We start from the raw sequence: 17,346 nt of genomic DNA on the forward strand, positions 1-17,346 counted from the left end.
GGAAAACAGATTTGGGGGCAATCTGAAGGACAGTTCTAAGGCTTTAACAACTGATACAGCATTCTCACTCAGATTTAACTTCATTTCCAAAAAAGTTATGGTTTCTTTTTCCTGCAAATGGCTGTGTGTCTGCCCCTCTTATACTTATTAGTGATGAGGTCACGGGCTGGGATTACTGTAGCCAACAGAGAGAGCCACATGTGATGGAGGACAGTCCAGTGTCTAATAAGCCAGCTGCAGATGGAGAATGGCAGAGAAGTGGGGTCAGGGATTTGGGTAAGCGATGACTACAAATTGTTCCCAGAGGAGAAAGAAGGTGGTGGTGGCTAGGTGTCACGTGACACCTGCCTGCACCTGTCACCTCACAAAGCCCACCTGCTTGACCCCTGCTGCTCTAACATCTGCAGGGACAAGGAGAGCTTTGGGAACACGACGGACAGCCAAACAGCTGCTGGTAAAGTAGGATCAAATGTCAGAGCAGCGGTCGTTTGAGTTCTATATCCGCAGGGAGAGAAATCTACCAGGACTTAGACAATTTCATTCGCATACACACACATCATCTCTGCTCTGGTGAGCTGCTCATCTTTCATCATTACCAAAAAATTTAGAATTTAGAATTACAATACAGCACAGAGGCACTCCCGGTGCCACATGGCCCCATAATCCATCTACAAAACTCTATTTCACATCGCAAAAGGGATCCAAGAACTCATTGATTAATTCAGGCAGAGCCCGAAGTGGATGTGAGAAAAGACTTTCCTCGTTTCTTCCATGACATTGTTTTCCCAAGATCATAAATCTCTGAGCATCGACTTCCCATCTCCGGAAAGTGAACATCATCAGAGGGGGCATATAAATCACCCTGGGAAGAGTTATTCATCGTGGGCAAATAAAAATGTAAGCCGGGCAGATGGTGGAGAGCTTCCTTCTGCTGGTAGCACTTCACAGGGCAAGGCGGGCCAGGGGGAAAGCGGAGGGAGTTGTGAAATTTGGGGCCACCTGGCTAGGAAGAGAATAAATAAACCCGAAACAACAGGACACTAAAAATAAGCATACCACCTGCATACACTCGCTTCCACTCTTCACGTCTGGTTCAGGTCAGGCTTTCCCTCTTTGTGGCCACAGGACTGGCAGGAAGGCAAAGAGGAGGAGGAGGGAGGGGAGAAGCAGGGGATGAGGAGGGGGCAGTGGAGAGGAGGAGAGGAGGGGTGGAGAGAGGGAGAAGCGGGAGGGGAGAAGGGGGGAAACCCACACAAAACACTGCATAATTCTAAGCCCTTTTCATTCACCAGTTTCAAAGCGCTTAATCCTTTGGGGGCTGCTGCAGGACAGAAGAGATTATACCACTTGGTGCTGATTTTTTTCATATAGCTCCAGCTCACAACTGGCAAATCCACGGCGGCTGCATCCCCAACACTCTGGTGGGTGTTTATGTCACAAAGCCACAGTGGACTGAGGGGAGGGGAGGGGGGGAGGCCCACCGCAGACCAGCTTGTTCCAGGGCTGCACCCGCTGGTTCAAGCCCCAGACACACCCTAGCAGCCCCTAAGGAGGTGTGGCTGGGGACCTCCTAGTGTATTCCACCTGCTCTTATGAAAAAAACACCAGCCAAGGAAACAAAACTTTATTATCACCCACTAGAAGGGAGAGGAGAAAAAAGGAAAAGGAATGAAGGGAGGAACAAATCCTTGAAAAAGTAACAAAAAATTCCCCCAAAGCTGCTCAGGAAATGACACTGCTGCGTCTGGTAGCCTCTGAGAGCTCATCAGTGCAGCCAGAGTCCAGGTTCAAGCAGCCCTTGGAATATGCACACAGAGCTTAGGTTTGTGTGATGGTTATGTTTGCTGTTGATTGTTAAGAGGACAGAAAACCCTTTTTTTTTTTTTATGGACAGGAGCTCTCAGCCACGGGAGGAACAGCAATCGGATCCTATGAGGGCACCACCAAATGCCATGCGGCTCACACATGGTCATTTTAACTGCCACAGGCCACAGGCAGACCACAGCCCCAGACCCCAGAACCTCCACAGTGTTGGCAAACTAACCTGGAAACATCACTGAGCTAAAAACCATCTCTCCTGCTTCTAATCTCAAGGTATAAAGAGAGAAAAATAATTGTGACTACTGTGAGAAAAGCATGGAGTTAATAAGCTGAGTGTCTTAGCTTGGGCAAACAAAAGTCCATAGACTGGGTTGGGTTAAACAATAGGAGTTTATTTTCTCACAGTTCTAGAAGCTGGAAGTCCAAGATGAGGGGGCCAGCACGGCTGGGTTCTGATGAGGGCTCTCTTCTTGGTTTGCAGACGGCTGCCTTCTGCCGCGTCCTCCCAGGGTGGAGAGTCAGAGAGAGTCCTCTTGGGTTAGGGCTCCACCCACATGACCTCACTTAACCTTAACTGCTTCCTAAGGACTCTCAGATACAGTCTGTAACTCTAAGATACAGTCCTACTAGGGGTTAGGTCTTCAACATATGAACTTGTAGGGAGGGTGGTATATGATTTAGCTCATGCGTACAAAGTCACTTCAGTCAGGTCCAACTCTTTGCAACCCTATGGATCATAGCACACCAGGCTCCTCTGTCCGTGGGATTGTCCAGGCAAGAATACTGGAGTGGGTTGCCATGCCTTCCTCCAGGGGATCTTCCCAACCCAGGGATCAAACCTGCACCTCTTAAGTCTCTTGCATTGGCCACCTGGGTATGACTTAGCTCACAGTACTGAGCTATGAAATCTGCTAAAGTAAGGAGTTTTCCATTCAACGTCCACCACATAGTAGCTCAATTAGTGTTTGATGAACAAACAAATAACCAAGAAGATGAATAATTACTATCTTACTCTATTGGGACACAGAGCAAACTTATGAGGGAAGGATCTTTTTTCAACACGATCAACAACCTGGATCCTTCTGATTTCTAAGTCCTGAGGGTCTGGTAACTAGGAGGCGTATCTTCTACATTTGCAGAGTGGATGGACTGCTGTCTCTGCAGACCTACAGCCAGAAGAGGAGAAGAAAAAATCCAGATGATTAAAACCCACTGCTCATTCCTATAATGTCAGGACCTAAACTGGAATGCCCTGCATGGATCTTCTGAAAAGGTCATAATAAGAGTTCCACATATCACCACCATCATCTAGTATGTGTTGGACAGGTCAAGGCCCATCACGAGAAATGGACTAATGAGTAGGCGAGCCTTCTGTTTAGGGAGGCCAGGACGCTGGTCATTAATGAATTTCTTATTACAGCAGCATTCATAACTCACGTGCCACTCAGCAGGTTAGACTTACTTTTTTTTTAGGTTTTTGGCCATGCTGCATGGCATGTGAGATCTCAGTTTCATGGCCAGGGATGGAACCCATGCCTCCTGCACTGGGAGCACAAAGTCTCAACCACTGGACCGCCAGGGAAGTCCCTAGACTTACTTCTATTGGGGCATCCAGACTCCTAGAGAGAGCAAGGGACAGAGATGAGGACGGGGAGAGACGCCCTCAGCACATGAACAGTGCAGATGGACCTTTCACTCACATTCACTCATCAAAGCATTGGGCCTATGAGATGAAATGGTAGGGCTGGAAAAGTCTTGTGGAAGCTGCAGATGAGCGCTGCAGGAAGAAAACCCGCTTGGGGCAGGTTTGGGGGGTCCAGTCACACCATCTCCACACCCCAAGGCTATCCCCACTGCTCCCCTGCTAATGGGGACCCAGTGTGGGGCCACCTAGGACTCAAGATTCACTGTGATTCAGCACCCTCCTCCACAGCCAGGGAGGGTGACTGATTACTCTAAAGCAGTCGTGGAAACCCAGTTGCCAGGCTCGAGTTATAGGTCCTGGGTGGGGCCCCGGGGGGCATCTAGTTCTGGTTGGGACATACAGGAGAAGTGTGCTGGGGCCTTCCCTTCCCACACGGAGCATCCTGGGAAAGCCTTCATCTCGTCCCACATTCTAAAGGAATGCCATGGGTTTCTGATGCTTGGGACTGTAGCTGGCACACCGCCACCATGACAAGCATGGGGATGAAAAACCAACTCAAGAATAATGGAAGAAACCTGTTTTTATTTTTTTTTTTTAAATAGAGGTAACTGATGTTTTGCATCATAAAGGACTCACAAGATCTACTCTCATAACAAATGCTGACGTGTACAGTACAGTCGGTGTTAGTTACACGCACAAGGCTGCACAGCGGCCCTCCAAACCCTTCATCTCGTACAACGGGAACTCTCCACTCACTGGAGAACACTCTTCATCCCCCTCTACCCCGGCACCATCATCCTACTTCCTGTTTCTATGAGTCTGATAACTTCAGATGCTTCCTATGAGTGGAATCATGTGTTTGTCCTTCTATGACTGGCGTATTTCACTTAGCGTAATGTCCTGAGGGCTCGCCCCTTGTTTAAGCTGACTGACAACCCATCGTATCCATACACCACACTGTCTCTGTTCATTCATCCACTTAGGCTGTTCCCACCTTGTGTCGCTATTCAGGAACAAAGCTGAAATAAACGAACACTGGAGTGTAAACATCTCAAGATCCTGATGGCAATGCTTCTGGATAAAGACACACAGCAGGACTGCTGGATCAGGCAGTAGTTCGGTTTTAGTTTTTTGTTTCTGAGGAACCTGCATACCATTTTTAACAGTCCGTATCTTCAAGGGCATCAGGACTGACTACAACAAACCCATGACCGCTATCGGCAGAAGTCCAATTGTGTGAGAAAATTAAACGGTGTTACTGCTTGAGCTTCTAATTGGGTTCTCTGTTATTTGCAGTTGAAGCTTCCTTCTGGACACAGGAAATGGTGTGGTCTATAGGAAAGGGCATTGGCTGGGGATAAAGAAGTCCAGACTTCTACCTTGCTTTTACTGCTCATCAGTCCTGTGACTCTTGACAAGCCAATCACTCCCTCCAGTCTGGGGAGTAGCCACTGGACCCCTAAAGACTATTTTAAGATTTAGGGATTCAAAGGCATGGTTCACAGAGGAAAAAAGTGTTCTACAGGATCTGGAAAGTTTGATGCAATTAAACTCTCTGACTAAGGAAGGAGAGTGGGGTAGAAAACAGGTAATCATGTCACCCATGAACTTTCTTGTTACAAAGTCTGGACACGATCAACAACATTTCCTACAGAGCAACCATTAAACTTTGTGGACCTATCACAGAAATCACAAAAGCAATTTTCCACCATTATAATGATGGGTTAGCTGTCTCACTCCCTGGTCAAACAGTTGCTAACAAACAAATGCGTGTCAAATATTTTGGACAAATCTTCAAGCTTGAAAATGTATGCTAAAAGAATTATCCGGGACTTCCCTGATGGTCCAGTGGTTAAGAATCTATGTACTCGTGCAGGGGACACAGGTTTGATCTTGGTCTGGGAACATCCCACACGCCACGAGGCAACTGAGCCCTGAGCTGAAACCACTGAAGCCTGCACTCCAGAGCTCATGCTCTGCAACAAGAGAAGCCCCCGCAATGAGAAGCCCACACACCCCCCTGCGTCGGAGAGCAGTCCCCAGTTACCGCAACTAGAGAAAACCCAGGCACAAAGAGCCAGCCCAGCCACCTATAATAGCTTAGTTAAAAAAAATCATCCCAACGATCAATATAGCATACCACCTTACCTTGAAAAATCTATCACCGTCCCACGCCTTATCCTTATGCTCAAATCCACACATACCTATACACTGATGCATTGTGGAGGTGAGGCATGAAACATCACCAAAATGGCTTGAGATTAGACTGGCCAGGCTTCAACTTGAATTTCAGAGTATTTCAAAACTGACAGCCTTCTACGTTGAGTGAGTGGTTCAAAAGTTCTGGGCTAAAAATGACAATTCAACCAAGGGCATGAAAATTCTTCTTGAGGCAACATTCAGCTACATCTTTTATATCTGTCTCTTCCCCTCATTGGTATGACAATCCCCTCCGTTGGAGAAGGAGGGATTATGACATAAGCACTTGAAAAGTCAATTCTGCCGTTTTCTAACCAAAGCCCACTTAGCTAATTTATATGCCGATCCAGTCCGTAGTAGGGACATTAGGAGAAGTCTTTCTGAACCTGCTAGACTTGGGGGATGCAGGGCACATGGTCTCTTGATGGCAGTGCTGTCACTTCGATGCGGATGACTCACCGAGCAACGCGTCTAATGAAACATCAACCCAGGGTTGACAGGAGCTGACGGCGTGTTCCTGAGACATGGCATCAGCACTTTCTGCTGAAGGTACCCGTGCATGCGTGCTAAGTCGCTTCAGCCGTGTCCGACTCTGTGACCCTGTGGACTGTAGCCCGCCAGGCTCCTCTGTCCATGGGATTCCCCAGGGAAGAATACTGGCACGGGTTCCCATGCCCTCCTCCAGGGGATCTTCCCGACTTGGAAGATCTTCCCAGTCCAGAGACTGGACCCAAGTCTTCTATGTCTCCTGCATTGGCAGGTGGGTTCTTTACCACCAGCACTATCTGGGAAGCCACAGCGGAGGGATTAACAAGATGACTCTCCAGTTTCTCTCCAGGCCAGGGGTAGGTGTCTGGGCACCAAATAAACACCTCCAGTGATTAACACAACACACGTTACGCCCAACAAAGGAAGCCAGACTCATGAATACAGACTGCATGATTCCATTTAGATGGGTGTTCTGAAAAAGGCAAAACTATGTGGAAAGAAGACAGGTGAGTGCTCACCAGGGACCAGAGGAGAAGTTAAATATCCAGGAACCCAAGGGAATCCTGGAAAGTGATGGAACTGCTGTAACAAATCAAAGGACAGAAGTGATAAAACTGCATTTTTAAAGGGCTGAGTTTTATTATTTATGAATTATACCTCTATAAACCTGACTTTTAGGACAAATGAGGGGTTTTACCCCTCAGATATATTGTCTAGAACAGCAGTCCCCAATCTTTTTGGCACCAGGGGCCAGATCCATGAAAGACAACTTTTCCCTGGACCGGGGGTTGGGGTGGAGGTGGGAGACGGTTTCAGGATGACTCCAGAGCACTACATCTATTGTTATTACATCAGCTCCACCTCAGATCATCAGGCACTAGATCCTAGAGGCTGGGGACCCCTGCTCTAGAAAGATGGGTCAACATCCAGGATTGCCCCCATGCCATCCTCTGCTTCCTTATTTCAACAACAGCCCAACCAGCCCAGATCCAGTGCTGGGAATGGAAACCACTTCAGGTGTTTTGACCAGGAAGGGATGTGATACGGGAACTGGGCATGTACAGTGTCACTGGTCTGGAGGCACATACACCCCCTTAGGCTTTTTAACTCAAGAGCCAGCACTGCAGGCGGCCCTGACCCCAGCATCTGGCTGCTGCGGCGGCGGCTTCAGCAGCCTCTCCCGCCAGCGCAGCGGGACTGAACGGAGCTCTGCCACTGCACCTACCTCTGAACACATCCCTTCATGACCCTGTCCACCAGTTACACCAGCAGAAGGAATATGGGCCCCATCTCAGCTTCCAGCTCCCACACAAATGCACTGAGGAAACCGCCATGCATTTAGAGACCTTACTGTGAAAAAAGCAAAGGCACCGGGGACCTGGATGTGAGCTGATGGGTTTTCAGTCCAGAGGGTGGATAAAAGTCAAGAGCACCAGGCCCAACATCTCCCCTTCTCCTGTCCTAAAACAAGCTGTACTTCGACAAAGCACAACCAAAACCTTTTTCTGTCTAAACTTAACATTTCAAACACGTTAGGAGAGTTGAATTATCGTTCTACTAACAGGGGAAACCAAGATCCTAACTCGCTTCATTATGTGAGAGTATTTCATTTTCACATTTAGTTAGTTCCAGCCCCAGCAGAATACAATTTTGAGATCACTGCATTTGATAACAAGGCCAACCACGACTTTCTTGTAACTCACATTATTAAATACACACTGCTTTCTGAGTTCTGTTCTGTTGAGAATGAAACAGACTGAGCTTGAAAATGCATTCATTTTCCAGATACGTGTAAGTTGTTTTATGGTAAGCCAGAACCAGGGGAGGGGAGTGTGAAATTGTGATTTAGGGTAAGAAATGTACATTTGCTTTTTGTCTCTATTTCTGGCACAGAGTTCCTTAAACCCTCAGAATTTCCTAAGAAATGAGAGCTTTAAATGTGTCACTTGTTATGTTAGTGAGTGACTTTTGTAAGCCCCTGGTCGCCTAAGGACGGGAGATGGCTGTCCGCGGGGCTGACGCCCTGTGATGAGAGGCTTGGAGTTTTCAGTCCCACTCCCTTGTCTCCGGGGAGGGGGAGAGGAGCTGGAGGTGCTTTAATCACTGGAGAATCATCAGTGGCCAAGAATTTCTTTACTCTTGCCTATACAATGAGACCTCCATAAAACCCCTAAAGAACAGGGTTCAGAGAACATCCTGGTTGGTGAACAGGTGGGGTGCAGGGAGGCGGAGGTACACTCAGAGAGGGCAGCAAAGCTCCAAGCTCCTCCCTACAGACCTTGCCCTGAGCTTTTCTTCCTACCGTTTCTGAATGACATCCTTCTGTAGGAAACTGGTAAATGTTTCTCTGAGTTCTGTGAGCCACTCTAGCAAATTAATCACACCTGAGAGAAGGACGGGACTCTCCAATCCATAGCCAGTTGGTCAGAAGCACAGGTGACAACCTCGGCTTGTGACTGGCATCTGGTGGATGGCGGGGCTCAGTCTTGCAGTCTGAGCCCTTCCCCTGTGCGACTGGCGCCCCCTCCAGGTGGACAGCATCAGAACTGAGTTGACTTGGAGGATGCCCAGTCTGTGTCTGATGGTAATTGGATTGAGTTAATTGCTTGATGGCATAAAAAGACACGAACAGGGACTTTCCTGGAGGTCCAGAGATCCCGCACTTCCACGGCAGAGGGCATGGGTTCAATCCCTAGTGGGGGAATAAAGATCCCGAGTGCCATACAACATGGCCAAAAAATAATAAAACAAACACCATAAATATACATCAGAGTGTTTATATCCTAATTTACGCTCCTAAAGACCTAACATGATCACAACAATAAGCAGAAGAACATATTTGTCTAAAGCATCACAATAGTTACAATTCCTAGTCTCCCAATGACCACCCACTTAGTAACTATATTCTCAATATCATAAGGGATAAGGAACATGCTCATAAGGAACTTTTTAGCCTTCAGGAATTTCACTTCACTTCTTCTGGGGTTGTTTCTCCAAAATTATACAAAAGGGAGACAATGAAAACATTCTCCTTTTTCTGGCAAGAAAACTATTGGGTGGCTGATGCTAGCTTCTTCAATTCTTACAACAACAACAAAAAAGACAAAGCACAATGGCCTAAAATAAAAATAGCGTCCAACCAACACTAGCTGTTTGGGTTGCAAAAATCATCTGCTAGCGGTGTCACTGGAAAAAATGAGGGAAGGCTTTGCAAAAGAACTCTTAATCCTTCCTTCTCAGAAAACCATCACACCCACATCACAAGCCGTAAGTCTTGCCTGCCGTAAGGGATTACCAGACAGTATCTCCTACTGGGCCCACAAAAGGAATAAGGGCAAAAATGACAAGAAATTAATGACTGTCCCTAACTTCAGGGGGAAAAGCTCTCCTTAGTGTTTCTCCTTCAAGGTATATTTAAGTTGAACTCTGGAGCTAGTTATTTCATATGGATAATGATATACTATCGTCTGCCTGTGCTACTGACTGGAAAGCAAAGTGGGCAATAACTTTATGTTTAAAAAAAACCCCAGATCTCTCAAACTTTGGAGTTACAGGAAGCACCCATGGGAAAGCAGCACAGATACAGGGAAGGACTCAGAATGTGGAATACCAGCAGCCCTGATAGTCAGCTTATTAGGTTACTAAACAGACATTTCTCCTAGAACACAGAGATGGCCAACAGGAACATGAAAAGATGCTCAAGGTCACTAATTATTCAGTTCCGTCACTCAGTCGTGTCTGACTCTTGGCGACCCCATGGACGCCAGGCCTCCCTGTAAATCACCAACTCATGGAGTTCACCCAAACTCATGTCCACTGAGTCGGTGATGCCACCCAACCATCTCATCCTCTGTCAGCCCCTTCTCCTCCTGCCCTCAATCTTTCCCAGCATCAGGCTCTTTTCAGATGAGTCAACTCTTCGCATGAGGTGGCCAAAGTACTGGAGCTTCAGCTTCAGCATCAGTCCTTCCAATGAACACCCAGGACTGATCTCCTTTAGGATGGACTGGTTGGATCTCCTTGCAGTCGAAGGGATTCTCAAGAGTCTTTTCCAACACCACAGTTCAAAAGCATCAATTCTTTGGTGCTCAGCTTTCTTTATAGTCCACCTCTCACATCCATACATGACCACTGGAAAAACCATAGCCTTGACGAGACGGACCTTTATTGACAAAGTAATGTCTCTGCTTTTTAATATGCTGTCTAGGTTGGTCATAACTTTCCTTCCAAGGAGTAAGCTAATGATTAAAGAAATGCAAATCAAAACTGCCACAAAGTACTACCTCACACTGGTCAGAATGGCTATTACAAGTAACAAATGCGAGAGAAGATGTCGAGAAAAGGGCCCCCTCCTACACTATTGTTTGGAATGTACCCTGCTGTAGTCACAGTGGAAAACACTACAGAGGTTCCTCAGAAAAAACTAAACACAGAATGACCACACGATCCAGCTATCTCACTCCTGGGCACATATCCAGACACGGCTCTAATTCAAACACCTGCACCCCAGTGTTCATGGAAACAGCCTAAAGACCCACTGACAGATGAATGCAGAAAGAATGCACACACCACAGACACACACACACACGTGTGTGTAATAATCTCTAGCTGCATCCAGGTTGCTCATTCGTTAAGGCTGATTAGTATTCCATTATATATATAATTATAATTATATATATATATACACACAACTAGAGATTATTACATTAAGTGACGTAAGTCAGGAGAAAGACAAATACCATACGATATCACCTACCTGTGGAATCTAAAATATGATAAAATGAACCTATCACAAACAGACTCATAGACACAGAGAACAGACTTGCAGGTGACAAGGCGGGGGGGACTGGGGACTGAGAGATTGGGAAGTTGGGGTTAGCAGATGCAAACTCTTTTATGGAATGGATAGCCAGCAAGATCCTATTGTATAGCACAAGGGACTACTGATATATTCAATAGCCTGTGATAAACCATAATGGAAAAGAATATTTTAAAAAAGAATTATGTATAACTGAATCTCTTTGCTGTACAGCACAAATTAACACAGTATAAATCAACTAGACTTCAATAAATAAATTTTTTTTTTAAAGCCTATTAGATGACAGTCTCTGCTAGGGTTTCCGTGATGCCGCTGTGCACAGGATTTAAACAATTATTTCTGAAGATCTAAGAATTTCTCTTTTCACTTCTTTCTAGAGCAAGTTTTAAGTATGTGTATTATGGTGTGAAGTCCCAAAGCTTCTTTCCCAATGAAATGGAAGGGACTGGAGTTCTCAGCCCCTTAGCAGCAAAGTACCCCTCCTCAAGTGACCCCACCCAAGGCTCTCAAAAGAGCTACCCAACGCCAAGCTCCGAGCATCCTCTCGGTTGCCAACTTGCAAGGCAACTACATGTCAGCTGCAAGTGTTCCCCGCCTGAAACTTGGTGCATGGCCAGAGGCAAAGGCCTTTCAAAACCTCACACCCCCTATCATTTCATACTCTGTAAAGTCACCTTACAGATGCTGATGAAATACTTTGTGGGCAGGCTAACCCTGCCTCTGGAAGACCTAGGCCCTTTAGTTACCCTCGGAGAAAAGAACCACGTGAAGCTGGGAGAAAAATGCCAATGGAGAACCAAGACCATCTGATCCAAGACGCTGCTTCGGGGCTTGCACCCTTACAAAACAGATCTTGTTCTATAATTCTGTAGCCAAAGTGATTTCAATTGAAACGAAGAACCATCTCTAACATGTGGTTACAGTAGGTCCCAGCCCAGTTCACAAGATCACGTCAACAGGAAATGTGCATGCAAAGAAACAGGGAAAACAGAAATTCACTCGTGACACAGGAGAAATGAACCAAAGGCAGGCTGCATTGGCTTCTCTCCAGCTGCCATTCAGAGGCGCCATCGGTCAAGGAGCATCGTGCAGGAAGATCACAGGCCCCGGGGAGCCTGTGGGGATCTGGCTGGCCGCTAAGGTCGACAGAGCTGCTCGTCCCTGGACCTGGGCTGCAGGGCAGCGCCTGGAAGAGCCCCAGCCACTGCCCGTGGGCTCGCCCGGTTCTGTAGCATGCGGGGAGTGAGCGTGGGAGGCAGGCGCTCACGGTATTAGCACAACCAATACAAAGAAGCCGCTATTTTAGGGGAGTGATATAATATATTGTAACTGCTCCCATCGTGTCAACAGGCATCACGTCAGTGGGTGCGTTAGAATCTCCCCTGCTCAATATGAAAATAACTTCCATTTCAATGAAAATAGGAGATTCCTCATCGGTTGCATCATAATTTGCCCACGGCAGCTGCCAGGCAGGAGGAACAGGCATGCTCGGGGGTGATTTTGTCTCCCCAAGGGATGCTTCCATTTTATCACTGGTCTCCTCTTAAAATCCTGAGATGAGCAAGTTACAAATATAATTACTCTTTCCCAGCAAGCACTAACAGAAGCCATATGCGGTGCTAGAGAGGACAGGCGGCTCACCTCTGGCTCTGGCTCTGGCGGGAAGGCTTGCTCGTCCTCCGTGGAGTTGGGTAAAATGGCCCAGGTGATGCTGGCGCTGGCTGAGGGCAAGGAGCCAAGTGTCCCATTTTTCAGCTGCTCTGTGGAGTGCGACTTGGGCCCGTGCCATCCCAGGATGCTTTCTGAAATAAAGACCAAGGATGATGCCAAGCATTTTCCAAATCCAACATTTAGAGCTCAAGAGGAATCACACTAGATAAGAAGCCCAACATGAAGTGGGCCCAGCTTTAAGTGGACAGCGGTGGATTTCAGTTGATTCAGTGGACTGAAGTGTAGATTCAGATCATCTATTCATAAACGGGTCTCTGCATAATGGCCATATAAGAATCACCATAGGCTGTGTCTCTCCCTATTCTTGGACAAAAACAAGTTTGCCACATTTTTAAGGGTGTTTTTATTATTATTTTTTGATCTGTTTAAAAATACTTTAAAATATTTACAATAAAAAAACAAAAGTCGAGGACTCCCCTGGTGGTCCCGTAGTTCCCAAAGCAGGGGGCATAAGTTCAATCCCTGGTCAGGAAAGATCCCGCACAACATGGGCAAAAAATAAAAACAACGTAGAATTTCATCAGACACAGGCTGCTTAAAATGCAGTTTGAGTGCAATCTGATGACCAGAGCTGAGAAAAGATATCTGCAGTGTGATGACGTCACAAGCCCGCAGCCAGCATGGCCGAAGTCAAGAAGCCACATCACTGAAGACAGATGTGGTCATGCTATTATAGCAAAAAACACTTTTGGGGTTACCAGATTGGTGTTTATAAAATGTTCATTTTCTTTCTATATTTATTTGGCCATGCCACGTGGCTGGCAGGATCTTAGTGCCATTATCAGGGATTGAACCCAGGCCTCCAGCAGCAGAATCAAGAGTCCTAACCACTGGACTGCCAGGGCATTCTCTATAAAGCATTTTTCTAATCTTCCCTGGATCCTTGAGAACAACAAGAAAACCTTTCTAACTCTAATACTAACCTTTGTGAGCGTGCATGCTCAGTTGTGCCTCTTTGCGACCCCACGGACTGTAGACTGCCAGGCTCCTCTGTCCCTGGGATTCTCCAGGCAAGAATACTGGAGTGGGTTGCCACACCCTCCTCCAGGGGGTTTTCCTGACCCAGGGATGGAACCCGGGTTTCCTGTGGCTCCTGCACGGAGTTCCTTAAGCACTGAGCCACCGGGGCATCCCCGACCTTTCTAAGAGTCATGGGTTACTGTAGAATACTTGTATATGCTTCCTAAGGGGACAGGAAGTAACTGGAGGCAGATTTCTATACCCAACCACAGTCCTGCCATTAGAAAAAGAACTGGCCTCACTCAGATGAACCTGGGGATTCTGTCCTTAGCCTGAGAGCAGGAGTGAGTGAGTAAGGGAAGGCTGGCTCATGCAGACTGCCTCACATGAATGAGAACTCAGTCGCCCTTCAGTGCTCAGACGCTGCCCATCATCTGCTCTTCTCCCCCTGCTGCTCACAATGCCCAAGCAAGGCTATGTTTTTTCAAGCTCTTCAAAGTCATGAGAGTCTTGGTGGGCACTATTTCCCTGCTAAGACTGACATCCTTCATTCATCTACCTGGTGGAAGAGGTCTCCCACATAAATCCAGGGATCAACTCAACCATCACTCACTCAGAGAGGCCCCCTGCCCAGGACCATGCTGGCCAAGGCAGCACGCCACAGGCTCCCCTCCATCCCAATAGTTGTTTTCCTGTTTTCTGGCTCTCATTGCTATCTGAACTCACTCTCCAATCCTTTGGCCACCTGATGCAAAAAACTGACTCCTTGGAAAAGACTCTGAAGCTGGGAAAGATTGAAGGCAGGAGGAGAAGGAGACAACAGAGGATGAGATGGTTGGATGGCATCACCAACTCGATGGACATGAGTTTGAGCAAGCTCCAGGCAATGGCCAGGCATGCTGCAGTCCATGGGGTCACAAAGAGTTGGACACGACCGAGCAACTGAACTGAACTCACTCTGTTCATTCGTTTACAGTCTGCCTTCCTCTTCTCCCTAAAAACTCAGCAAAGACCAGGACAGGAAGGGAGGTGGCAATGCATGCTGGGAAATGTAGTTTTTTGTACATTCTACAGATTCCGAGCATTAAAGCCCAGTGAGTGAGGACAGGACAGAAGCCCACCTCAGACCAACCAGTCCAGCTGCTCTGATCCCCAGTCACAGGCCCATCCAGACTCCGGATAGGCCTACGTTGTGTGAGGATACAGGGGGGAGATTCTAACAGAGTGAATGATAAAGGCTGTATAAATTGATCAATTCTGCACTGAAGATAGGTAGTGGGGGCCGCTGCACCCTCATTTCCTTCTTCCTCTCAGCCCCAGCCCTTCCCAAAGCGGAAGCCAAAGCAAAGGCTTGAAGGCCAAGGAAGCAGCGTTGAAAGGCATCCACGGCCATAAAATGAAAAAAGAAGATCCATACATTACTCATCTTCCAGTGGCCCAAAACACTGTGGCTCAGGAGGGAGCCCAAATATCCCCAGAAGAGTGCCCCTGGGAGAAACATAGGCCACTATGCCATCAAGTCCCCTCAACCAGCAAGTCAGCCACGAAGACGTCAGAAGACACAACACAGCTGGTGTTCACTGTGGATGTCAAGGCCAACCAGGACCAGAGTAAACAGGCTGTGAAGACGCCCTGTGACATCAACATGGCCAAGGCCAACACCCTCATCAGGCCTGAGGGAGGGAAGAAGGCATATGTCCAATTGGCTCCTGACTATGATGCTTCGGATGCTGCCAATAAAATTGGGATCATCTAAACTGAGTGCAGCTGGCTAATTCTAAAATTTCCACTGTTTTTTTTTTGTTGTTGTTGTTTTTAAAGGACTCTACAGTGCTTGAGAAAAGAAACAGTATTCTGAGAAGGATACTCAGAAGGCTGAGAGGAACAATATATCTCTGAAATTTACTCTAATGGTAAGGTGTCAGAGAAAACATCAGGAGAGGTGTATCCTTGAAACAATACAAAATAAAGTAACCACTATGAAACAAGAACACAGAGCCAGGAGGTGAAGAAAGAGATGGAGGCAGGAAGGAATTATTATGAGGAAATGAAGCCATACTTTGGGCTTAATTAGCAGAATTAAGGTTAATACTGAAACAAGGTTTCAGTATTGAAACAAGGTTAAGACTGAATCAACACTGTAGAAAGTCAAGTAAGTAGTGTGTCAAGATGAAGTTCTACTAGTGAGCAGCTGCCAAGGGCACAAGGGTCAGCAATAAGACAGAAGATTCAGGGCTTCCCTGGTGGTCCAGAGATTAAGAAGCCATCTACCAACGTAGGGGTCATGTGTTCGATCCCTAGTCCAGGAAGATGCCACATGCCATGGAGCAACTAAGACCACGCACCGCAACTACTGAGCCAGTGCCCTAGAGCCTGTGCTCTGCAACAGGAGACGCCGCCACCGTGAGAAGCCCGCAAACCACAGCTAGAGACCAGCCCCACTCACCGCAACTAGAGAAAGCCCGTGCACAGCGACGAAGACCAGTGCAGACAAAAATAAATAATAAAAATTGTTTAAAGACAGAAGATACACAGCAGAGACCTTTAAGTTGAAAGAGATCACTGGGACAAATGGAAAAAAAACAATAAACAATAACAGAAAAACACAGCCGGAGCTGAAGAGTGGGTTATGGGTCCTGTGAAAACAGCCCACCACAGTCCAGCAAAACCAATCAGAAAACTAATATCTAGACACAGCTTTCAATATTTTCTTAGGTTTTTTTCTTACTGAAATGTCAAACACACACAAAAATAGAAGAGTTTAATGAATGCCTGGCTCATGAAGTTTGGCAACACTTTTTAATTAAAAAAAAAATCAAGAGGAAAAATTTTCCATTCATTTAGGCAAAACAGTTAGACTTGCCTTAAAAGGGGAAAAAATCAAGCTAGTCTTGGCTTTTGCCACAAAGCTAAATGCCAAAAGATGACAGATGAAGAGAAGAATGTAAATGAATATCTACATATTTCTGGGTGGGTGCGAGGCTGGAAAGATAATGCTTGTCTTCGAACAAATTATCTTTCCTCTGCTGAAAACAGTCAGCACTTGTTGAGCTCTTGCTAGGTGCCAAGGACTACTATGCAAAAAAAATTTTTTTAATTATTATTTAATATTTATTTATTTGCCTGGGCCAGGTCTTATTTGTGGCATGCAGGATCTTCTTCCTTTTTTATTTGCAGCATCTTTACTTGTGGCTTGCAAACTCCCAGTTGCAGCATACTGAATCTAGTTCCCCAATCAGGGATCAAACCTGGGCCCCCGCACTGGTAACAAAGAGTCTTAACCACTGGACCACCAGGCAAGTCCCTATCATGTGGAATTTTTGTGTGTTAACTCATCTAATTCTAATGACGACCCATAAGGTAAGTCCTAGGACCTACCTCTTGACAGATAAACAAAAAGGCACGCAGAGCCAGTAAGTGTCAGGGGTAAATAGCAGATGAACACCCAGGCCACCTGTGCCCAGAGCCCAGACTCTCAAACTCTACCCTCTATGCCTTCTGAGTACCACTGCAGGGACTCAGAAAATATCCCACTTTCTGGGGAAAAAATGACCTGAGGACATATCCCACGACATGAAGAAAAGCACCAGGATAAAGAACTCAAGACCAGAGAAGCTGCGTGAAAAGGAGCGGCAGTGAGCGATGAACCCAGCTGAACGCAAGGCTGAGCAGGGCTGGGGCT

General features: G+C 46.7%; 1 protein-coding gene across 9 annotated transcripts in view; it reads right to left on the reverse strand.

Moving 5' to 3' along the window:
• OSBPL10 (oxysterol binding protein like 10) overlaps positions 1-17,346 on the reverse strand; it is a 334,487-nt gene that overhangs the window by 59,270 nt on the left and 257,871 nt on the right. For all 9 annotated transcript variants that reach the window (XM_025272583.3, XM_044934022.2, XM_044934026.2 and 6 more), the window contains one exon: positions 12,615-12,775. In XM_025272583.3, coding sequence (XP_025128368.2) covers positions 12,615-12,775 — 161 coding nt within the window. The remainder of the gene's footprint in view (positions 1-12,614; positions 12,776-17,346) is intronic.

The sequence above is a fragment of the Bubalus bubalis genome, chromosome 21 (assembly GCF_019923935.1).
Source record: "Bubalus bubalis isolate 160015118507 breed Murrah chromosome 21, NDDB_SH_1, whole genome shotgun sequence".
NCBI classification, from domain to species: Eukaryota; Metazoa; Chordata; class Mammalia; order Artiodactyla; family Bovidae; genus Bubalus; species Bubalus bubalis.